Source organism: Neophocaena asiaeorientalis, unplaced genomic scaffold, assembly GCF_003031525.2.
Source record: "Neophocaena asiaeorientalis asiaeorientalis breed wild unplaced genomic scaffold, Neophocaena_asiaeorientalis_V1.1 scaffold150, whole genome shotgun sequence".
Classification (NCBI taxonomy): Eukaryota; Metazoa; Chordata; class Mammalia; order Artiodactyla; family Phocoenidae; genus Neophocaena; species Neophocaena asiaeorientalis.
This window is the reverse complement of record NW_020176571.1, coordinates 10,821,084-10,846,661: the sequence shown is the minus strand read 5'-3', so window position 1 is coordinate 10,846,661 and position 25,578 is coordinate 10,821,084. Positions and strand designations below refer to the sequence as shown.

The following is a 25,578-nucleotide window of genomic DNA, read 5'->3' as shown; positions in this document are numbered from 1 at the left end:
AGGAAGGGAGGGAAACCCAGGGTTAAGCTGGCGGATACTTGGAAGGAAGATGCCCTTGGAGGGAGAACATGAGAATGATGGGGAACACAAGTCAATTATGACAGCTTTTCTGAGCCCGCCCAGAGTGCTGTGAGCAACTACAACAGATACAGCCCACCCGCAGAGCCTCTCAGCCTTCACTGGCAGGGGGTGGGGGGAGACTAGATATGGAGCTTCCGGAATAATCGGCCTTTCCTTGTGCCAGATCGATGACGACAAGAGACGTGATACAATCCAGAGACTACGACAGTGCAAGTACGACAAAAAGGTGACTCTAGTCTCCTCTGCTCTTCTGAACTCTCAATCAGGGGTATGTGCTGGGCCTTCTGACTCATCGTCGCCCCAGCTCTGATGTTGCCAGTGCAATGGCCGGGGTGCCCGGGCTGACCCCAAGGGCTGTTCCTGGAGCCTTTCACAGGGGTGGGCAGGGCTCTGCTTCAAGGGTTACAACACTCACAAGTCATGAGTATATTGAAGGAAAAATAGAATTTTTGAGAGGGAGGGAGTGAAGGAAGGAAAAGGAAAAATTAAAGAGATTCAGAGCAGTCCAGCCAACCCTGTATATATTTCAGCTCATTGCAGTGGGAATATGACAATCCCATAGGGGGGTTTTGTATCTTCTTTCTCTCCCTCCCTCCCTCCCTCCCTCCCTTCCTCCCTCCTCCCTCCCTCCCTCCTTTCCTTCCTTCCTTCCTTCCTTCCTTCCTTCCTTTTCATTTAGTCATTTTTAAGAAACATTCCCATCTGAGCCTACCATATCCCAGGCACTAGTTACCAAGGATATAAACAGCAATAAAAGTGTTACCACTCTCGAGCGCTTACAGTATTGTGGAAAGATAGACACGTGAGCAAATTATTATAACATGCCTATGAGTGGTCATGCTACATTATCTCCTTAATTCAATGGATCTTTGCAGCGAGTGATTCTAAAGGATCTCAAGCACAACGATGGCAATTTCACCGAGAAGCAGAAGATAGAATTGAACAAGGTACGCATCCCTTCCTTAAAACCTTTAAGTAAGAAATAGCTTCACCCCGTGTTCCCCAAGCGTTGAGGTCCCTGGTGGAGCCAGGTGTTATTGGGGATGCTGACAGAGAAGCCCTCAGACCAAGAAATGGGTGACCATACTCGCTGAAAATTGTACCAAAATATGTTGAAGAGTGATGTTTGATGGTGTAAAACATGTTGGCATGTCATAGAAGGTGGTCCTGATGTGATTTGAGAGTACTCAAAGGTTTGTATTCAAGTCCCCTTGCCGACAAAAGAAAGGCTGTGGGGTAAGATGTAATTCCAACTGCAGTAGGAAATGAACTGACACTTCATTGTATCAAGAGCAGTACATCTTCCCAGAGATCTGAGACACGACATGTTTTATTAACATATTAGTTTTTACTCAGGCGCTCCTTTCTGGCTGACTTGCTTTGTAAATAAACATGTTTTATCTTAGTTGCTTCAGATTGACTATTACAACCTAACCAAGTTCTACGGCACGGTGAAGCTTGATTCCATGATCTTTGGGGTGACTGAGTACTGCGAGAGAGGATCCCTCCGGGTAAGGAACCAGGATCGTTTCCAATTCCCTAACTAGCCAACCATATGCAAAAAAGAATATTTAGTAGCGATTTTAAAGGCTCACTCAGTGAGATAATATCAGAGAGTTATCAGGAAAAGTGTATGGGCCCATATGCTTGTCAAACTAGATCATTCAGATTTTGTCAATCATCCATATTATATCTTTATAAGAAAACTAGCTAAAAAATATTCAGGAGTGTAGACTTGAGAAAACAAAGAACAGATGTGGAATAGTGATTGCCTCTTGATTCATTTTATTTTACTGGCATACTTGCTTTTGTATTAAAAGGAAACTGGATGGTCATTACGATAGCAAGGAGGCTTGTTCATAAGTCCTAGTTCTGCTGTCTAAATCCTACCATTGTGTCCCTTGGGAAGGATTGAGGATGACCCAGGAGTTGCCAAATGGGGTCAGGAATTCTGGCTGAACAAGTCCAAAGCAGAAAAAGAAAGACAGGACTGAGGCAAGTTCTTGGGAAGAACCAACTATCGAGCTAAGAATATCAAATCATTGGCTAGCTCAGAAGGGCAGGCACACACAGAAGCATTCATACAAAAAACAAAGTCAGGTGTCGAGGAAAAGGGGAGGGGCAGGAAGGAAACCAGGACACTTGCTTCAAAGGGCATCGAAATATTTGCTGCTCACCTTGAGCACTTTCTAGGCATATGTTCCAAGAGCTTTCAGCCTTTTAAATACCTTTGGGTAGGGTGACCATATAATTTCATTCTCAGGATCCTTTGAGAATGAAAGGGGGTACCAAAATAATTATGTGTTAACAGCAGACATAAACTGCAACTGGCCCCAAGCAAACCAGGAATTGTGGTCACCCTACCTATGGGCTCCTTTCCGACCTAGTATCTCTTAAAAACCTCAATGTTTTCCCCAACAAAGCCAGAATACTAATATTGGGGGCAGCAGCAGCTTCAAAGAGGTCCAAACATTCATAATTCAATAAAATTTTAAGGTAATAAAAAGTGCTGAACTAATAACTTAAATTTTTGTTCAGTAAGCTTCAATTAAAAAAAAAAAAAAAAGAACACAAGAGGGAGTTGCCTGGGCTTCCCTGGTGGCGCAGTGGTTGGGAGTCTGCCTGCCGATGCAGGGGACATGGGTTCGTGCCCCAGTCCGGGAAGATCCCACATGCCGCGGAGAGGCTAGGCCTGTGAGCCATGGCCGCTGAGCCTGCACGTCCGGAGCCTGTGCTCCGCAACGGGAGAGGCCACAACAGTGAGAGGCCCGTGTACTGCAAAAAAAAAAAAAAAAGAGGGAGTTGCCTGACAATCCAGTGGTTAGGACTGCGCAATTCCACTGCAGGCGGCACGAGTTGGATCCTGAACTAGGATCCTGCATGCCGCACGCAGCGTGGCCAAAAGAGAAAAAAAAAGAATGTAGCTTTAAAAATGTATGTATGGCATAAACTCAAATCTGTCTTCAAAGAAAACAATTATATCCCTAAATGCTATTCTCTCTTAAAATAATCTAAGTATTCAATGCAAAATTTAGAAGAATAACTATGGCCTAAGGGCGGGAAACCTTCACAATTCAATTACTATAAAACTGGTAAATTTTTAAAGTGCATTCATGAGTTGTTTATTTTTAAAAAAACTACAAAACATACAAGCTTCTCATACTTCTAATTAAGTCTCTAAAACAAACATAAAAATACACAAAAGTGAAAATTAAAAAAAATAAAGCTATGAAAAAGATGCTTTCAATTATGAAAGAATGTCATGACTATTAAGTTTAAAAAATCTTAAAAAAAAGGAAAAACTTCAGAAACAATATAATCATGAAAACTTGACTCAAAGTAAAAACTTACGGAAGTCAGTAACAATAGAAGAAATTAACACTCCCATTACAAAGAAAACCAGACTCAGCTTAATTTTTCTAAACTTCAATGAATAATTCTCATCATCTATGTAAATACTGTTCTAAAGTTAAACAAAAAACATGAACATCCTCTAAATTCATTTAACATTCAACAAGGCTAGCATAAAGTTGATACTTAAATGTGATTAAAGGCTAATTACATTTATGAATGTAAATGAAAAATTATAGATAAAGTACTGGTAACTAAGCCAGTTGTATACGAAAAGTATAATACAGCTAGATATGGTTAATTCTACGAATGGAAAAAATATTACTCTAATGCATCATTACAGAAGGTTTTTGGAGAAAGACCATATGATCATTTTAATTGATGCTGAAAGTGATCGTTTAAATTGCTGCTGATAAAATAAAATAAACACATTTCTAATAATAACAATTTCAGGTCTTTCAAAATTCAGTGTTTTCCATACAAAGGCTAGACCATATCTGATTCATTTGATTTCAGTGCAACAGAAATTTCCAATTAACAGAGCCTGGTCAAAGGGTTTCACACTGTCTTTTAATCCCTAAAATGCCCAGCCAACATTTAAATATCATATACGTAGTGTTTTTGGCTCTCTACCCTATGGTGGGAAACTTCAATTACCTGAGTGGTCCTGGACCCCCCATCTGGCATTGCTGACTCATGCTGGGAGCAGACCACACAGAAGCTTCTACAGGAAACTTATCCACTCCTTTGTATCGTGAACCTCAAAGCAAAGGCTGTGCCTTTGCAAAGTACATTCCCCTCCCTGATGTAATTCCTTTAGGCTTCAACCCATGGCAAATCCCATCAGAAGACTACTTTTATGGGGAAACAAATGAGAAAGTCTCTCCCTAGACAGAGTAAAAACAATATACTTCCCATCTTATAAATATACAGCAACCGGGACTTCCCTGGTGGCACAGTGGTTAAGAATCCACCTGCCAATGCAGGGGACATGGGTTCGATCCCTGGTCCAGGAAGATCGCACATGCCGCGGAGCAACTAAGCCCGTGCGCCACAACTACTGAGCCTGCACTCTAGAGCCCGCAAGCCACAACTACTGAGCCCGCGTGCCACAACTACCGAAGCCCGCGCGCCCAGAGCCTGCTCACCGCAGCAAGAGAAGCCACCGCAATGAGGAGCGCACGCACCACGATGAAGAGTTCGCCGCAACTAGAGAGAGCCCGCGCGCGGCAACGAAGACCCAACGCAGCCCAAAAATTAATTAATTAAAAATATATATACAGCAACCTTGGCTAACCTTGTTTAGGAACAGTTGATTCATTCATGCAGCAAACATTTATCGAACATCTGTTCTGTGCCAGACACTTACTAGATGTTGCAGATACACCAGTAGATGAAGATTATCACAGAATTGACATTTTCATAAGGAGAAGAGATAGTAAACAAATAAAAACGCAAAAAATGTCGGTGCTCAAGGAAAGAGTTACTTAGGGTCTGTCTGCTCAGAACTCCTCTCCCTTAACTTGGCCTGCTATCCACAGCCCCTTATCTGAAATGACTGATGGCTTTGGACTCTCTGTTGGAAACTGTTGGTACAGTACCTGAGTTAAAACTGAGCTTTTTCCCCAAACAAGAAACTATTGTTAGGTTCTCAGTTAGGGTGCTGTTTAGAGTTTTACTGTGAAGAATAGTTTTCAGCTTAGTTAAAACCCTGTATCTTGATAGAACCATCATCACGTTAATACTGTGAGTTCAAAATTCTAGGTCCTACAGTTCCCGTGAAAGTCCAAGCGCTCTGTCTTAACAACAGAGGACTTAGTAAGCAGAAGGAACGCTTAGAGGTATTAAGCCAATGGATACAGTTGATCATGTAAGTGAAAACATAGCCTAATGAAGGAATATCCTAATAGCAATTCCTTGTTGAAAAACACTAGGGTAATTTTGCTGAGACAGAGCCTGCGTCTCAGCCCACCACCCAGCTCTCCTGGCAGGTGCCTGCTCTTGCCTTTACTCCTGGTGGAAGAAGCGGTATGTTGGATCTATGGTCATCTCCTGCTCATCTCTTTGGGATAAGAACCACCTAATGTTTCTTAAATCAGAGAGAAAAGAAACACATGTTCAGGAAAACCAGGACAATGGAGTTCCAACTTGTTCCTGAGCCCAAGGCCTCATGATCAGAAAGTCATTATTTGCCTGTAAGAGTCTTTCCACAATAGCCTCCTTCAGACAACTCATCTTCTTCTTTTTCTCCTGCTCAGGAAGTTTTAAATGACACAATTTCCTATCCTGATGGTACATTCATGGATTGGGAGTTTAAGATCTCTGTCTTGTATGACATTGCTAAGGTAAGAGACCCACAAACACAAAAGACGTTTATGAAAGTTAAATCTGGGAAAACAGATCTAGCAAGCTATTGCATTGGTCTCTTCATCTGTAAAATGATAATAAAAATAGTACCTATGTCATAGGGTTGTCGTGAGGATTTTATGAAACAATGCATGTGCTCCGAATAAGACTTGACAAGCAGGTATTCAATATATGTTGGCCATTATTATTTTTATTATTAAATTCTTTCTACACTGGGCTTGGGGCACACATTTTCACAGATTTTCTGGAAGTAAAAAAATCACGTAAGGTCTCAGAGAAGATGACTGAATCCTCATCTTCATAAGAGAAAATATTAAGGGCAAGCATTCGTCTTGCATGAGGCAATAATAAATCTGGACATGTATATTTCCCAGATGTGCTATGAAAAGGAAGTGGATACCAGTAACTAGGGCCCCATTCAAGAATGAAGAAAAGCGAGTCCCGAGAGTAAGCTATGTGATACAGTCTTAAATCACTTGAAAGTCACATAGGATCAGAATCAGTTGGAAAAAATGTGACACAATACCTTATTTGGTACATTTCATCCCTGGGATCAAGGCCGAACACCAGTTTCTGCAATACCACCTCTGGCCACCAGGGGGAAGCACATCAGCTCAAAAAGGGCTTCCTCTTTCAAAACAGAATGAAACATTCTATTTCTAAATAGAATGAAACCGTTTAGACTTTAGGAAATAATCTAGCCTCACCCCTCCCTTCAGGAAGGCAAGGCCTTATTCATATTTTTTCATTGAGGTAGCAGAGGACTAGGGACATACTCAGTCACAGAATAAGTGGTAAGCAGAAACGCTTTAAAAAAATAGGATCAGTCTTTGCTTCATATTATATACAACTACTAAACAGAGTCTTTAGACAATTGCCTTTTACTGTGTCACCTAAATAGACTCCAAAACTAGATGCAGTGCTTAGGCAAATATTGGGGCTTTAACAACATTTTGAAAGTTAAACTTAATGGAATTAAATTTAAAATTTGATGGTGATTCTATCTGCATGCCAAAATAATTTCAAAACGTCATTTCTTTCCTTAAAATAATGGAGCTGCTGAAAAGTGTCATATCTCTTTGTTTTCCTGTTATCTGAAAAACTACAGGGGATGTCATATCTGCATTCCAGTAAGACAGAAGTCCACGGTCGTCTGAAATCCACCAACTGCGTGGTGGATAGTAGGATGGTGGTGAAGATAACTGACTTTGGCTGCAATTCCATTTTACCTCCAAGAAAAGGTCTGTCGTGAATGAAATTTTTACTAGTTTCCCACTTAAAAAAATTTTTTTTTCTCACAAGTCCATTTAAGGTGCTCAGGAAATGGTGATACTGATCAGAAAATAAACACTTGGAGTTGTAAGAGGCATCAGCTGGGTCATTCTCCAGCACTACCCCCTTCTCAGTGTTCAGTGCATGCTTGTCGAGTTGAACAAATCTCCTCTGTGGATTTCCTTCATCTGTGTGTCCCTTGATATCAGGGAGAAGTCATAAAGAAGTTATTGGCTTGTGGAAGCAGGACTGCGTGAAAAAATACAGAAGTTAGAGCAGTAAGAGATCTTAGAAATCGTCTGATCGAACCCTCTTCATTTGTAGAAGACAGAATTGAAGCTCAGAGAGGTTAAGAGGTTTGCCCAAGAAGATAGAGTACAAGGCTGAGGACCCGTTTCCCCATTCTAGACTTCATTCATTTATCTGTGATAATGATAAGAAATGATGATGATAAGAAAAAAGTCTTATCAGTAAAACATATTCATACTTATCCCTTTCAGGATTGTGATGAGGGTCAAAAAAGTAACACACAAAAAAGTGATTTGTAAAGTATAAAGGGCTTTTCATGTTGAACATTCACCTGTTCTTTACTAGAATTCTGGGTTAAACAGCCTCAGAAGGCTAGGACTCATATATGCCTCAAAATACTACCTGGATCCAAAAACTAAATTCTACCTCTAATTCTACTTTGGAATCCTCTAGTTTTCCCTTAATGGAGGAAAAATTAGAGTTCTGCCCCCCACTTCTTCAGTCATGTCAAGGATGCTAGGACATTGGACTCAATCTAGTAAGTGCTTGTTGAGGACCTACTGTGTGCCAAGCAGTGCTCATCACGGAGTGAGCAAATCTCTTTCATGAAATGACTCACCTTCATGAAATGACTCACCTTGACACAGCATCAGATGAACTGCAGGCCAAATCCTATCCTTCTGGACATCATCCAGTTATACCTACCTATCTGTGGGGTCGGTTATCGGAAATTTTAGCATAAGTAGATTTAGTTCCCTTCCCACAAGTTTAACCATTAGGATCAGTCGTTCATGAATCACAAGCCACATGAATTCACAAGACACAAATTCAAAAAGGCAGTGAACAGTTGGATGGAAAACTAAATGAGGAAAGTGTGCTTCATCTTAAGCATATCACCGTACTGAAAACACATGAATCTGTAGGTTTATTTAATTGAAAATGCTGAAGGTAGAAATCTCAAAAAGTCTGCAAGGAGCTAGGTGATCCTGGAAAACCTCCAAGGGATGTTGGAGGATAATTAATTGTACGCCCTCATTATTATACATAAGATATGTGATAGCGGTCCAAAACCCAAGTGTCTATAGGAGCCAAACACAGGACACAGGAGTGCTTCACTCGTGTGAAGTAGACTTGATGGAAAGCACTAGGAATAGCAGGCACACTAGTAAAACGTGAGTAAAGTGTGTGCATTCTTTTTTTAAATAATACTGTGAGCACCAAAGAAAACACATCTGTGGATAATAGCTGACTTCATGACTGCTGGTATGTCACACGCAGAAAATATCAGTGATGGTCTCTTTGTTCAAATGTTCTGTCTTTATTTTCTTTTAGGAAACATCAATATATGTATTTATAATGTTATATATTACATAAAATATATAAATATACAGTTTTAAAATATTTATAGAGGCTTTCATAGGTTTTTGCCATATGTTCCGTAAGCTATTAAATCCTCAGCCTCTTACATTCTACTGCCTTCACCCCACAAATATTTACTGAGCGCTTCCTATACCCCAGGTTCTGGTCTAGGTAGACCTTGAGGGTTTTCAGAACTGTGATCCAGGCAGTTTTAGGGAAGGCGTTGCCATATCTCCTCACCCAAATCCTGGCATTACCTAGTCAGCTTGGAAGGCAAGTGTGTGTTCTGCCCCATCACTAGCATCAGTATGGTAGAGGGACTTAAAAATAAAAGCAAGTCGGGGACCTCTGGGCCGCTCACCCCTGCCTCAACCTCGCGATCTCAATGCTGAACGCACAGACCTGTGGACTGCCCCGGAGCACCTGCGCCAAGCCAACATCTCGCAGAAAGGAGACGTGTACAGCTATGGGATCATCGCCCAGGAGATCATCCTGCGGAGAGAAACCTTCTACATGCTCAGCTGTCGGGACCAGAAGGGTGAGAGTCTGACCCTTCGGGGGCCTTCCCTGGGACCCAGCAGGAATTCTAGGCTGACTGAGACCCCGAGGTTTCTGTGACCACATCTCAGTCCCTCATCTGCGAAAACAATATCACATCTACCCTCCGCACTCCACAGGGTAGTTGGAGGAATTCAGGGACAGTATGAACGTTAGAGGGCTCTGAAAAACATAGGCCAATATACTACTGCCAGCTGCCACTACCGCAATTTTGTGAGTTAGAGAATCTCGCCTTACAATTTCTTGCTTTCCTTCTGATTCCAGTAAGAGACGTGTGTCTGCTTCACACCTGAACTAGATCACTCTAGCGGGACAACACATATTTTACTTCTTACTAAGAGCAGATCTATGGTTTTGTCATATATCCTCTCAGGGAGGAAACGTCTCCTTCCGTTCATCCAGTCCTCGCTTTACTGAGCACTTATTACGTGCCAGCTCTTACCTGTCTGGGGGATGGAGGTGGCTAAGGGATATAGGGAGGACAAGTTAGGGTCTTGGTCAGAGGAAGCCTCCCTAAGACAGCGGTCTCTGAGTTAAGTTTTAAAGGGTTAGTAGCCTTAACTTAAGGTAATCTCCTGGGTGTAAGGGGGCATGAGACCCCTTCGCCTGGTGGATCATCCATTCATTCACATCTGTCTGTCAAGTGCTGGCCTAGGCTCTGCCACGCTCCCACTGGGTACCCACCCAGGCACGGTGAACCAATTCAGAGTCTGGAGGCTGCTGCTAAAATTCCTTCACGCTGCATTCTTTCTTGTAATTTGAATTCTTCCTACCCCACTAGAGAAGATTTTCAGAGTGGAGTATTCCAACGGAGTGAAACCCTTCCGCCCTGATCTGTTCCTGGAAACAGCAGAGGAAAAAGAGCTGGAAGTGAGTATATCTCCCTGCTTGGAGTTTTCCTGGGCCTCTGCAAGAGGACCACAGACTTGGTGGATTAACACAACAGAAATGTATACGCTTACAGTTCTGGAGGCCAGAAGTGTGAAATGAGTTGCCAGAAGGTCATGCTTCTTCCAGAGGTTCTAGGGGAGAATCCATTCCTTGCTCCTTCCAGGAACTTCTGGTGGCTACTGACATTCCTTGGCTTGTGGCCACAATGCTCTAATCTCTGCTTCCAGGCCACATTCTCCTCTTCTGTCTGTCTAATCTCCCTCTACTTCCCTCCTATATAAGGATACATGTGATTACACTCAGGCCCATCAAAATAATCCAGATTATCTCCCCATGCAAGACCCTTCACTTAATCACATCTGCAAAGACCCTTTTTCCAAATAAGGTAACTGGTTCCAGGGGTTGGGACACACCCTTGAGAGCCGCTATCAGCCTACCATACTCCCAACTCAGGAAGGAACTCAAGTATACATTACATTCTCGATTTTTAGGAGCTAAAAGAGCAAGATTCCATGTGATACCCATATTAAGCTCATAAATACTACCTTCTGGTTAAAAAATAAATATGCCAACATCTAGAAACAATAGAGAAATGTACTTTCACTATTTCTATCCTTCCCCTGAAGAAAATGGAGATTTCCTCTGTATCTGCTTAATTTTTTTGTAATCCCTCACAGAGGCCTTTAAGGGCTGTGGGAAAAAAAATTCTAATTTTTTTTTTAGAATTTTATCTGAGCTTTTATAATCCAGAAGATGGTAAGTAAATGTTTAAAAAATATTTATGGTCGGGGGGCTTCCCTGGTGGTGCAGTGGTTGAGAGTCCGCCTGCCAATGCAGGGGACACGGGTTCATGCCCCGGTCCGGGAAGATCCCACATGCCGCGGAGCGGCTGTGCCCGTGAGCCATGGCCGCTGAGCCTGCGCGTCCGGAGCCTGTACTCCGCAACGGGAGAGGCCACAGCAGTGAGAGGCCCACGTACCGCCAAAATATATATATATATTTATGGTCGTTAAAAATTTTTTTTAAACTTTTGTTCCTTGCAGGATAAAGATAAAAATATTTTGCTTTAATTTGCAAGCAACCTGCCAGATGCGGTTATGGCCAGACTCTGCTGGGCATGAATGGGCCATTTTTACTTCTCTCTCTCTTTTGCAGCATTAAAGGCAGGTTGTACCCAGGGTTCTGAGCTACATCTGCTTCTATCCTTGCTTCTCCTCATGCCTTCCTTTCCTCCTGCTTTTCTGGATCCTGGGATTCCTCCCCACACATCAGCATCTCTCTTCTCAAACCCTCCTTTCTAGCCTGAGTGTATCCACATGTCGTCTACAGCCTCTTTCACCAAAGCATCCTCCTCATCAGTTCACTCGTGTGGCTGGATGGTTCTGGAATCGGATATGCGGAATTCGACTGCATTATCTAGTAGCTGGTTCCAACAGAATACAGGCCCAAAACTCCAAGACTTGGAAATGCCTGAAGAGCATCTGCTGTTTCACGGGCGGTGCCGTATCAGCCCATTTGTCAGTGCTTCTTCTGTCCCTTCTTTGCTAAGGCATAAGCCAGCAGATCGTCCATTTGTCAGTGCTTCTTCTGTCCCTTCTTTGCTAAGGCATAAGCCAGCAGATCGTTTTCCCAGGCAGGAGCGTCACCTAGTGGTGAGTACAGGCAACCACGGTTCCATACCGTGGTCCTGTCCCTCCCCAGGGACTCTCGTTAAGGCAAAAGAACGCAGGTAGGGACTGTATCTAGTACCATTTGTGATCCTGTTTGGGGTCAGAGTGAAGAACAAACTTTATTATTTAAAACAAATGGTTTTCACCATGCTTTTTGATCCCACAAAAGCTGCAAACAAGTGGTATCAAACGAAAGATGGTTTCACAGGCTTCCTCATGTCTCCCTCTCCCTCCGTACCTCCCCTTCCTCGCTTCTCTTCACCGCAGCTGGGCATCGCATCACCTGTGGAACTTAAAAATGTATAGATTAGTGTCCTTTGGCCATGCAACATCTGGGACATACTTATGCTAAAGAAACTATTCGTCGTTTATCTGAAATTCAAGTTTAACTGGGTGTCCTGTATTTCTATTTGCTATATCTGAGAACCCTAACAAGGCCCCTTCCCAAACCAGTTAATTCAGAATCTCCCAAAATCATAAGAAGTTTTGTGAACGCTCCCCAGGCGATTCCACGGTCAGGCATGGTTGAAAACTAACGTCATAGAGCCTCACTCATTTAGAGTCACTTGCCTCGTACTCACAGAGCCCAGCTCGTCCTGGGCACAAAGCCTGCAAACAAAGCCTGCAAACGTCCGTCCGTGAAGCATTTTGTCTCTCCCATCAACCCCACCTGGTCTAAATCAGTATCTCCGTTTTCCTTGGTTTAGGATCGAAGGGAAGGGTTGATGGTTTATCACAGGATACTGAATAAAGTTCCCTGGGCTGTACACTAGGACCTTGTAGTTTATCCATTCTAAATGTAATTGTTTGCATCTACTAACCCTACACTCCCAGTCCATCCCACTCCCTCCCCCCTCCCCTTGGCAACCACAAGTCTGATCTCTATGTCTATGAGTCTGTTTCTGTTTTGTAGATAGGTTCATTTGTGCCGTATTTTAGATTCTACCTATAAGTGATATCATATGGTATTTGTCTTTCTCCTTCCAACTTACTTCACTTCCACCTCTTCTTTCTTCCAGGTCTATCTGCTTGTCAAAAACTGCTGGGAGGAAGATCCAGAAAAGAGGCCAGACTTCAAGAAAATCGAGAATACACTGGCCAAGATATTTGGGTAGGGCTGAAATTTTTACTTTTCCCTTCTAATTTCAGATTTTTCTAATAATAGCTGACATTCTGTGGCAGCTAAGTATGAGAATGTCTTTTCTAATGAAAGATCACAGACTACAATACCTGTCTCCAAAAAATTAAAATGGTATGGAGATGAACAGACCATTTTCTTGGGGGAATAATCACTTGAAACGTTAAGTATTATACGCAAGGGCAAAACTTGCCTGATTCGAAAATCAATTCTGACTGATCTGTTAAAAATATAGTTCCCTGACCCTTCTGCAGGTAATTAGGATTTAGAAGTCTAGTACAAATCTGCACAAAACCCTGGATAATTCTGAAGATCAAAAAGTTTCTTACAGTTTTAAAATCTTAAGATCAGCAACTTCGGCCTTAAGCACTTGAGCCATGAATCGGATTATAATTCAGGATCAAAAAAAGTAACATACAGTTATCCAGTAAGACTGAACTTTAGATTTCCCATGTTTTCGGTTAGGGTGCAGGGTGGGAAAAATAGCTCTGAGGTAAGAGTTAGGAGATCTAGTTTCTAGGCTAGGATCTAATAATAGCTAGTTGTGGGACATTGGGCAAAACACCCGAACTGGGTATCAATTTTGTTGCTGGTAAAATTGGAATGAAAAAGATGATTTCTGCAGTTTCTTCCAGCTCTTTCTGTAGTTCTCATCAAGTCAAAGACACAGATACTTAGTGAAGCTAATTTAATAAAGCCCAGGACTGAGGTGGGGTAGAGTGAAGACAATGAAAGTGTGACCATTGATTGTTTGATCTAAACCGTCATATGTGGAAAGGGAGCAGGAAATAATAAATGATTTATTATTTTCATTCCTTCCCAGACCTGTTACTAAGAGCAGATGAGATTGTGTGTGTGACAGATGAAATGTAAGCTTGTGAAGATAAAACTAGGCCCCTGATATTTAGCCTTTAATATGGTGGTTCTCAACTTGGCTGCACACTGAAATCACCTGGGGAGATTTTTAAACTACTGATGCCAGAATCCTACCCTAGAGAGTCTGGTGTAATTGATCTGGGTGCAGGCTGGCATCAGGAGTTTAAATAAGCTCCTCAAGTGATTAAAATACACAGCCAAGGTTGAGGAAACTGTTTTTATTGAATCAATTCATCATGAAATAAGATAATCCATCTCTTACACCTGCTCCCTCACTCTTTATACCCAACTAGACTCCATAATGGTTTCCGGTAAGAATCTCCTAGGGACCTTGTTAAATATTTCTCTTAATCCCAAACCTGGCAGTTTGCAGTCATATAGGTCTGTGATAGGACTCAGAAAAGTACTCAATTTTTAACAAACATCCCGCCCCACACCAAGGGGATTATGATGTAGTCCATCTTTTTGAGTACAGAAATGGCAACTTGTGATCATTGTTGTGATAATGAAATGGTATCATCTATTCATCCCTTCACAACAGCTGTGTGGGACTCAGTGTGCCTCCCGACTGGGCTCTGCACCTAGGCATATCACAGGGTCACGAGAAGCTGCCATCTCATCTAAGTTGTCTTGATCTAACAAAATACTCCAGAGTTAGGGCTTTTGCTCTAGGACCCTGATTCTGTCTGAGGAGATATTATATAAGGCTCAGCTTTACTTTTCTTGGTCCTTTTCTTATATTCCCCTTTATTGCAAGTTGCTCCTTTTTAAAATTTTAGAAAATATGAATAAGCAAACAAGAAAGTAAAAACATCACCTGGTTTTTAATAGATGACCACCAGTTTTCAAAAATTAAACATGGGATGATAATTTTTGCTGTTTTATAAACTGGCTGTTTTCACTTAATAATATAGAGGTAGCGTCTTTGTGTGTACCACGATTCTAATTTGTGTTTAATGATACATTCATATTCCATCGTTTCATATTTTAATCACTTTTTGTTACACATTTAGGTTATTTTTAAATGTTTGCTTGTGAAGAATACTGTGGCTTTCTTTGTAGTTAGCTTTCAGCACGTGCATGATTGTTTCCTTCGGATAATTCTTAGAAGTAGGGTTGATGGGCCGATCGGCATAAGCATTCTTAAAGCTTATGACACATTTTACCAGATTTCCCTCCAGAAAGGCTGTAATGTATATTTTTCTTCCGTCTTACCTACATTGATTACCATTGTGCTCACATTTGTTTTTCTTTTTTTTAAATGTTATTTCTATTTCTTTGATCCTTCCTCAGGTTAAAAATTTTTGCTACATTTGTTGGTCATTTTTATTCTTTCTTAGTTTAATTACCTGCTTATGATATTTGCCCATTGTTTTAATGGATGTTCATGTTTTCTTGATAATATGGAGACCTCTTCATCTATCACTACCTACAGCCTTTTCCATGACCAAAAAAATGAAACTTACATGGATACCTTGATCCGACGTCTGCAGCTGTATTCCCGAAACCTGGAACATCTGGTGGAAGAAAGGACACAGCTGTACAAGGCAGAGAGGGACAGGGCTGACAGGCTTAATTTCATGTTGCTCCCAAGGTAAGGAAGTCCTCCCGCGGACGTGATCTTCCAGGCTCCGCAGACATGCTCAGCCCTTAAGGCTGAAAGCCAAAGCATATTTGTCTAGCGTTGGTTTTCTCTGTATGTATATAGGATTGGTCCCTTTCGCATATTCTTCAACAGATTGTTGTGTTTAAAAATGCACGTATCCCCACTTTCACAGGCACCGCTCTAGATATACTTGAACAATTTAATATGTACAGAACATGTATCTATTCTGGATGCTAGTAAATAAATAAGAATCGTACTGTATTAGGGGTTGTGACAACATTATTGAATTTTTTATGTTTTAGAGTGGTTTCTATCAGTCTTACTTTACACTTCTATGACACTGTGAACTAAAGAAGAATTTTTTAAAATCAAAGGTGAAGAAAGAGACCAAAAAATTTGTCTGTTTCAACAATAAGCTATAGGTAGAATCTCTAAACCTTCAGAAGTAAACTGCTCACCTTCAGACTGAGTTGGAGTGTATTAAAATAAATTATGCTATTTCCCACCAAACATTTTAATTTAGTGCTGATTTAAATATAACATGTTGTTACTTAGTGCATTTTAGTCAAGTTTATATTGTACAATAAAATATGAGAAAATATATTTTTTTAAAAAATTCATGTACCTTGCTAAGCCTTGTCCTGGTTTGCACTGTCTAAATAGCTAGAAGAAAGAGGTGGTTTTCCAGTGGCTGTGTGGTGCCGTGGAAGGAGCATGGACAGTAGAGTTAAGGTGACCTGGGTTCCAGCATCTCTTGGCCACTTCTGCTAAGTGTGGGACCTTAGGCACTGCCTCTCCCCAGTCCAAAAATGGAAATTAAAGTTTTCCTACAGAATCTGTGAGCTTTAAGGCATTTTCAGGTACTGTTAGTTTCTTTGCTTTCTTCTGTCTGCCTCAAAGTAGAGGCCAAATTACACGAAGTGGGAGCATCTTTAGTGGAGAAGGTATGGTCCCACTCTCCCCAGGTGTCTCATCACACAGGCATCTACGGGCTGATCTCTATTTTGTGAAACAATATTACAACCATGACAGAAGAGAAAGAAATTAAGGTTGAAATCCCAGTTTAACATTTTATAAGTGTTGGTTCTCAGGTAATAACTAAGAAATGTTAAGATAAGCAAGAAATTAAAATGTGAACAGCTGGGAGATAGGTTGGACCAAGGGACCCACAACTGTCACAAGTGAGAGGTAATGTTCTCTGCTCAATGAATGATAAACTGTCCTCTTAGATTAAGGATAAGCGAGGCAGTGTCGCATTGGATGAAATCATGGAAACTGAGGTCAGCTAGGCCTGACTTCAAATCATGGTTCCACCACCTACTTGTGATCTGCAGCCTTGGACAAGTTACCTAAACACTGCAAGCCTCAGTTTCCCATCATAGGCTGGCTCAAAGAATCCTCTAAAATAATGTGCCCAATATAAGGTACTTAGCACAGTGTCTGTAACGTCCATGGTCGTTATTACTACGCATAGTAGTTACGACTCTTATATATTACTTGCATTAATTATTATTTTATTTTGAACCCATGCTCATTGAGCATATCAGCTCTACATTAATAAAGGAATGATTTTGAGCTCATATGAGTTGTTTTCTAAATAAAGAAATAGTTTCTCTTCTACAAGCCTGAATGAGGAGGTAGGAGTTACACACATGCCCTGTTCAGCCATCTGGCCCTGAAGAAAGCCTAATGCAGAACCCACGTGCCCTCAGCCTGGCATTGGTACCCTGGGCATAGGCTGGAGCCCTTATTATTCACTTTAGAGATGGAGTTTCTGTTAGTGCTCTGTGAATGTTCTTTATGTAATGCATCAGTCCTTGCCTGGCCTTTCATGCTGAGTTGTGACAAAAACAACATCCTGATGATTTAGCTGCCTTCCCAGCTTTTTATCACTGATGGTTTTAACCAATAATGACACTCACGATTTGAAACAGCTGGCTCAGCACCGTGGATTTTTTTCCTACCCTTGGTTCAGTGTGCCATGTTGACCACTAGATGGGAGATGTTCCTGTTGGATCACCAAAGATTGTAGAGCAAGGGCTGCAATACACAGTGACTACAGGGCAAGTCACTTTGATCATTTATATACAAGTTCTTTATATTTGCAAAAGAAAACTAAAATATACATGCATGACACCTAGAAGAATCCAAAATAAATATTACAGCAAAATTGTAAATAAGTTGCAGGTAGGAGCCAGATACTACTTAGACACTTATTTCACAGTACTCCTGGGGGTTTTGAAACAGGTTAAAATAGAAGTTTTTTCTACCTATGGAAAAAACTACCTACCTGTGGGAAGCACTTCTAAGACTCTGTATGCTGTGTCAGCAAAAACCTTTTATCAAAGTTCACCAGGTTAAGTCATAGCCCTTCCTTCATTTATCCACCAACATTAGTTCCTTTCTCAGGTAACATACTATTTTCTAAGCTCATATGACTTTTCAGCTATAAGCAGTAAAATGAAGGGCAAAGATGGCGAAATATCCAATCTTATCATTAGTCTATGTAGCCTCCAAATAATCTGCACCCTTCTACGGGGCACGTAAAGAACCACCACCCCAGACGGGCCCCTGCGAATCTAACCAGCCACACGGCAGGGATGGTTTTCAAGTTCCCAAATTTCATCATCGTACCAACAGAAGGGACCTCCCTTGATGCTCTGAAGGTTTTCTAAATGAGTTTTGGGAATGCTGGTGGTTGATTGGCTGTCTGTTTTCCAGGAAAGTGCCAGACCTTCTTCCTTTACTACAGCCAGCACACCTCCAAATCTTCCCCATCACCCCGAGGATCCGAGGCCTGGGTTGTGCTGGAATGTGATGCAATTACAAGGCTGAAGGATGGGAGTTACTGAGTTCCAGCACTGGCTCTGCCCTCAGTGGCTCTGGGACCTTGAGCAAGTCATACTTTTTTATTTGGTTGGGTTTTTTTGGCTGCACCGTGCAGCTTGTGGGATCTCAGTTCCCCAACCAGGGATTGAACCCAGGCCCTGGACAGTGAAAGCATGGAGCCCTAACCACTGGGCCACCAGGGAACTCCCCATACTTTCTTTTTAAGCCTCAGCTTTCTCATCTGGAAAAGTAAGGGATTTTATGACCTCTGTCGTACCTCCCAGCTTGCAGGCAGTCCATACTCTGGTCCTTTACCAAGTGATCCCAAAGGCAGACAAGGAACACGCAGCCTCATGTCAGCACCCCTCCACCCCATTTACTCAATGAAAAGGCAACTTGGCACATAAAGGAAGCGTGGTATCTCTTCTTGTGGTTCTTTTCTCTTAATTCTGAGCCTAATATACTGCCCTTTATGTCTGTTCAACAGAGATAGTCTAAGTTGCTTCTATCCGACTTGTGCAGTTTTAGCAGAATTTTAACTTGTTTACGTGGTAACTGATGTTGCTTTTTAAAGGACCCAATTCTGCTCCAAAATGTTTCAAATAAATCCGGGTTCAGAATATATCAAAATTCATTTTAAATACATTATTTCTTCATAGTGGTATTAAACAAGGCCGTGTTAAATATGCCAGGGAAGTAAAACTAGTTACTGATGAGAAAGTCAGATCTGATAGCTATCGTGAGTCAAGCTCTTACATCAATGACACACTCTCCTTCTCGGCTTCTGGATGTAGAGCTCTATCTAGAAGAAGCTATCAATAGAGAGGTAAAAAGTGAGCAAGTATTAGGATTGTGTAGGTATTACAGTTATGTGTACATGTATATTAGTGTTATAATCAAGTATTAAATTAATACTGAACCTCCTGTTCATCTGAGGTCAAATACATGTGTTACGTGTGTGTGTAGTATATTCATACATTTGGTTTATGCAAACTATCTTTGCTTCCTAGCCACACAATTCACTGGAGATCCCCAATTTTAGAATTCCTGGTGGACAATTAGTACAGCCTCAAAGATTTCTGTAGGGGAAGAAGAAATTTGCTGAAGTTGAAGGCCTTGTTTTTCGCTTCCTCATCTAGGCTGGTGGTCAAGTCTCTGAAGGAGAAAGGCATAGTGGAGCCTGAACTATACGAGGAAGTTACAATCTACTTCAGTGACATTGTGGGGTTCACCACCATCTGCAAGTATAGCACCCCCATGGAAGTGGTGGACATGCTCAATGACATCTATAAGAATTTTGACCACATTCTCGATCACCATGATGTGTACAAGGTAACCACTTCACCTAATAGGCTGAATGATGGTTCAGCCCCAGGTCAGCAGATCCAGAATTGGTTGTTTCTGTTATTACAGTCCTCCGTCGCTACCCACTAGCCCCTCTGCCCCAGGATTGGTTCCAGGACCCCCATGGATCCCCAAATCCCCAGATGCTCAAGTCCCTTGTATAAAATGGCATATTTGCATATGACCTATGTACATCCCCATGTACTTTAAATCATCTGTAGATTACTTATAATACCTAATACAATGTAGATGCTATATAAATAGTTGCTGGAGTATGGCAAATTCAAGTTTTACTTTTTGGAACTTTCTGGAATTTTGTTTAAATATTTTTGATTCATGGTTCGTTGAATCCACAGTGCGGAACCTGTGGATACAGAGGCCAGCTCTACTCAGGTCTTGTCCTTTGTAATTTAAGATTTAATGAATTAGTGGTTGAATCTGAGCTAAAAGTGAAGGGAAGTGGAAGAATAAGAAGGGTTGTAAGTCGAAATGACCTTGTGACTTTAAGGACCAATATGAAAGACACAAAATACAGTCCAGCAGGAATGAATTTGGGGTGTTAAATTTAGGGAAAATGGTTTACTCTTCAGTCATCTTCACAAAATGGGCAGTGTTTAGGCTGATTATGAATGAAGGAGAGAAGGTACCAGAGTTATTCTCAGGAGAATTGGAATCTTTTGTCATTGTTGCTGAAGTAGCAAGCATCGTTCGAAGAAGAGTAAAGAACAGAGCTGGATCTGTTGCCTGACCAGGATGCCGGCCAGTTCCGGGCTGATAATGTCTGAATCGGAAGAGTAAAGGAGAATTGCATTCCCACATTTTCATGTTGGAAAAGCAGCAGAGCATGTGGAACAAGTAACTTCAGAATTAGAGCTCTTTATTCAAATCCCAGGTTGCCCCACCTCATTGCATGACCTCATAAAATATAGTATTTAATTTCAGCAAGTCTCAATCTACCTATCTGTAAAATGGCACAATAATACCTAACTCAATGGATTATTTTGAAGATTACTGAGATAAACAATATGACTAAAACTCTGTATGCTTAAGTTTAAGGGTCATTCATATAACAGTCTGTTATGATGGTTTTACCCACAGGGAGGACTTCCTTTTAGGATTTATCTTAGCCCAGTCCTCACCCTATGTAGATCAGAAAGCCATGCTAACAAGAGTTCCTGTTGAATAGAAAATGATTATGCATTTTTTTTTTCTTTTGCGGTATGCAGACCTCTCACTGTTGTGGCCTCTCCCGTTGCGGAGCACAGGCTCCGGACGCGCAGGCTCAGCGGCCATGGCTCACGGGCCCAGCCACTCCGTGGCACGTGCGATCTTCCCAGACCGGGGCACGAACCCGTGTCCCCTGCATCGGCAGGCGGACTCTCAACCACTGCACCACCAGGGAAGCCCGATTATGCATTTTAGAGATACTCAGCAAAATGAAGTTAACTAACCAACACACGTGAACTATGTATATGATTATGAAAATAATATTAAAAGGGAGAACATTTATCAAAGAATAAGTCTACTACCTATTGCAAGAAAAGTGATTGGAATCATAGTACAAGAACGTGTATTATGTCTTAGAGGAACCTATAATTATAAAAGCTTTTAAGTTTCATTAGGTTCCGTTTGTTTATTTTTGTTTTTATTTCCATTTCTCTAGGAGGTGGGTCAGAAAGGATCTTGCTGTGATTTATGTCATAGAATGTTCTGCCTGTGTTTTCCCTAAGAGTTTTATAGTGTCTGACTTTACATTTAGGTCTTTAATCCATTTTGAGTTTTATAATTATTTTTTGTCAAATAGTTTATAAAAAATGATAAGAGCCAAGGATGACTTTTCTGGTATTTGGAGGTGTTCCTAAAATTATATAAAGCCATTCAGATTATTTCAACATTGATAGAATTGTCATTACATCTGGATGATTCATATTATTATAAAGTACTTTCATATGGTTAAAATCCTTTATAGTGGGGACTTCCCTGGTGGTGCAGTGGTTAAGAATCTGCCTGCCAATGCAGCCGACATGTGTTCGAGCCCTGGTCCGGGAAGATCCCACATGCCGCGGAGCAACTAAGCCCGTGAGCCACAACTACTGCAGCCCGTGCTCCGCAACAAGAGAAGCCACCACAATGAGAGGCCTGTGAAACGCAACGAAGAGGAGCCCCTGCTCGCCACAACTAGGGAAAGCCCGTGCGCAGCAACGAAGACCCAACACAGCCAAAAATTAATTTTAAAATTAATTTTAAAAATATTTTTAAAAATCCTTTATAGTTGTTTTATCAGCTATTTCACTAGGCTATAAAAACCCTGAAGAAATTAGCATAGAACTGGTCTTGAACTAGTCCCAGAAAAAGCGTACAGGGCCATGCTCATACTGAGTTCTCGAAAATTTTTGTACTTTTTATGTGACTAACTGCTTCTGTTTGATTTCTTGTGCCATTAGAAGGGGCAGATTCACTAATGAGAAACTACTTCCACAGGTGGAAACCATTGGTGATGCCTACATGGTGGCTAGTGGTTTGCCTAAGAGAAATGGCAACCGGCATGCAATTGACATCGCCAAGATGGCTTTGGACATCCTCAGCTTCATGGGGACCTTTGAGCTAGAGCATCTTCCCGGCCTCCCAATATGGATTCGCATTGGAATTCACTCTGGTATGTAGTTGAGCATTGTAGCAATCGAGAACCGTATGTACCTCTCTCTGTGCACCGACTAAATCAGAAAGGTTAAAGGATCTTCAGACGTGATCAGTTTTCACATGACGTTTACTCTTGAATCCTGCCAAATACGAAGTCCCGTTACACATCCTGACATAATTAGACCTATAATTAGTCTCTAGAGAGTTCTAGGAAACGACAGCCATGACAGCACTCATGGAATGATAAACACCAACCACAAACTGAAATACCAAGCTCCAGACTTCCTATTCAAGCCACCCTATTTACTATGTCATTTATCTCTTCCCCATTCCCTCCCTCTCCCCCACCCCCAACTTCTGTGTATTTTTTTTGCACTAAAATATTACAGTATCTTAAATGGATTATGTTATCTACAGGGGGAAAACATATCTGTTCAGATCCCTACAATAAAAGGGCGTTTATGTTCCCCCAACCCCTCAGTGGTACAGAAAGTACATGGATCACTTTAAAGACCATGAAACTTATCCAACCTTGAATGTAGAGATTTGAGAAGATGAGTTACGAATACAGCAAGTCCCCTACATATGAACCTTCAAGTTGTGAACTTTTAAAGATGCAAACATGCGTTCGCGTGTCCAGTCATGTAAGTTAGTTCACATGTCTGGTGTATGTTGTCACATGCGTGCATCCTCTACAAGTGGTTGTGCTGTTGTGTACTTTACTGTATAGTACTGTGTAGAGTACAGTAGTACAGTATCTTTATTTCGAGCCCAGGATGTCCAGAAGTGAGCGTAAAAGCAGCGATGACGTCGCTGGTACTACTGTGCTTTTCAAGGTACTGTACTGTAAGATTAAAAATGTTTTCTTTATTTTTTGTGTTTGTTTTTTATGTATTATTTGTGTGAAAAGTATTATAAACCTATTACAGTATAGTACTGTATAGCCAATTGTGTTAGTTGGTTACCTAGGCTAACTTCGTTGGACTTACAAACAAATTAGACTTAACACACTCTCAGAACAGAGCTCATTCCTATGTAGGGACTTAAGGTATTACAGAAAAATATAGTGGTAGAGGAACTCAGAAGTCATCTAGATTAATCTTTTACAGGGCATAAATTATACTTTCCAAGATAAGTAATAATATAACCACGTTTAGAACAAATAATCCCAGGACTCCCTGAAAACTCAGTATTTCCAAAGTCAGCTCACTCCTTTCTCAAGTAGTTGTAATTGTTAGGCAGTCTTTCCTTGTGTTAAAGTCAATCACATCTCCCTATAATTTCTTGTCATTGCCCCTTTATCTGCCCTCCAAGCCTCACAGAAGACACAGGGTAGAGAAAACCCAAGAGGTCACTCCAGGCTTTGTGGTGAGGGCCAGACAACTGCATTTGCAAAAGTCATCCTGTATCCACCGTGCCTAGCACAGAGTCAGACAGTAAATATTTGGTTGAGTAATGAATCACTGAGAGTCTCAGAGTGACAGTAACTAGAAGTTAAGAACTGTTGCCACATCTTTGACAGCCAGGGACATAGCTGTGGCCTTCCCCAGTCATGTCACAACCAAATTGTCATAGATGTTTACATGTACACATAAGGGAACTGTTCGGCATCTCCCTGACCCATCACAAATTGTCGGGCCTGGAGGAAGGGACAGCAGCAGAACTTATGGAACCAGGGAGAGAGAATGGAGCTCTGGGTCCTGGTCCCCTCTCTTTTCCTCTGTGACCTACTCAATGCCTGAGTGACTGCCAGGGCCCAGGCACTGTCACATTGGGCTGGAATGAGAGTAAATAGTAGACACATATACCGGAACGTGTTTATCCCTAAGAAATTAAAAGGTTGCAGTTAAATATTGATAGTTGAAGACAAAACATAACATCTGCAGGCATTTTCCACCTCCAGGCCCTTCCCAGTTTTATCATTCCATTTTTGAAGTGACTAGTCAAGACACAGCCTTGGGAAGCTCCGAGATCTTTTTTTTTTTTTAATTTATTTTATTGAAGTATAGTTGATTTACAATTTATTAGTTTCTGGTGTATAGCAAAGTGATTCATTTATACATACATATACTAGTTTGCATCTGCTAATCCCAAACTCCCAGTCTGTCCCTCCCCTCATCCCCCCTTCCCCTTGGCAACCACAGGTTGTTCTCTATGTCTGTGAGACTGTATCTGTTTCGTAGATAAGTTCATTTGTGTCATATTTTAGATTCTGGGAAGCTCAGAGAGCTTCTAATCAAGTAGCTGCTGCTGTTTTTGCTTGTTTTTTATTTCTCTGTGGTTTGTTTTGTTTTTTGCATTGAACCTAACAGGGGAGGGTTCAGTATTTTTATTTTTTCAGTGTTCATAAACAATGAACAACTCAATGTTCAATTTTTTCAGTGTTCATAAACACAGAGTATTTGTAGGATGAATCTATCAAGAAACTCGTAGAGGTCAAAACCCAATCAGCCAACCATAAAATCAATAGTTACCTCTATCCAAAGCCCGATTTTGCAGTTTCTGAGTTAATCTTTAACTTCGAAAATTTTAACTCCTTGCAGTCCGTCATTCCACACAAATGCTTGCGTGAGCAAACCCTTCTTTCCTACCTGATATGCCACTGTGCATCGCCTCGCCTTGGCTTTTGTTCTTCTTTTTGGAGTATCCTTGTACGACAGGCTCCCCGTTCTGTATTCACACGGTGCATGAAATGCTCAGGGAAGAAGATGCCAAGTCCTTGTCTTCTGGGTCTTCCATCATCAGGCCACCAATGCCAAAAAGCCTACTCTGACTCAAATAAAATAAAACAAACTTGGGCCACTGAGCCTTAGAGTGTTCTGTGCTCTCCAGCAGTTCAGAGCTCCGGGCTGCGTGGCTGGAAGGGAAGCAAGCAGTGGGATCGTCTTCATCCTCCCTGAGAGCCTTCTATTTAATATATGAAAGAGGGGGACTTCCCTCGTGGTCCAGTGGTAAAGAATCCACCTTAACAATGCAGGGGATGCGGGTTCGATCCCTGGTCAGGGAACTAAGATCCCACATGCTGCAGGGCAGCTAAGCCTGCTGAGCTCACGCACCTCAACTAGAGAGCCTGCGTGCTGCAAACTACAGAGCCCAGGCGCTCTGGAGCCCACGCGCCACAACTAGGGAGAGAAAACCCACATGCCATAACTAGAGAGAAGCCCGCGCGCTGCGACAAAAGATCCTGTGTACCACAACTAAGACCCAGTGTGGCCGAAAATAAATAAAATAAATAAATAAATAATAAATAAATCTTTATATATATGTGTGTATATATATATATATACATATATATACATACATATATACACATATATATACATATATATATATATATATATATATAT

General features: G+C 41.4%; 1 protein-coding gene across 2 annotated transcripts in view; it reads left to right on the top strand.

Moving 5' to 3' along the window:
* GUCY2C (guanylate cyclase 2C) overlaps positions 1–25,578 on the top strand; it is a 105,022-nt gene that overhangs the window by 73,083 nt on the left and 6,361 nt on the right. For both annotated transcript variants that reach the window (XM_024733367.1, XM_024733368.1), the window contains 11 exons: positions 245–307; positions 957–1,028; positions 1,488–1,592; positions 5,691–5,777; positions 6,908–7,040; positions 9,080–9,217; positions 10,019–10,107; positions 12,818–12,909; positions 15,248–15,406; positions 19,387–19,579; positions 22,073–22,247. In XM_024733367.1, the coding sequence (XP_024589135.1) occupies positions 245–307; positions 957–1,028; positions 1,488–1,592; positions 5,691–5,777; positions 6,908–7,040; positions 9,080–9,217; positions 10,019–10,107; positions 12,818–12,909; positions 15,248–15,406; positions 19,387–19,579; positions 22,073–22,247 (1,306 nt within the window). The remainder of the gene's footprint in view (positions 1–244; positions 308–956; positions 1,029–1,487; positions 1,593–5,690; positions 5,778–6,907; positions 7,041–9,079; positions 9,218–10,018; positions 10,108–12,817; positions 12,910–15,247; positions 15,407–19,386; positions 19,580–22,072; positions 22,248–25,578) is intronic.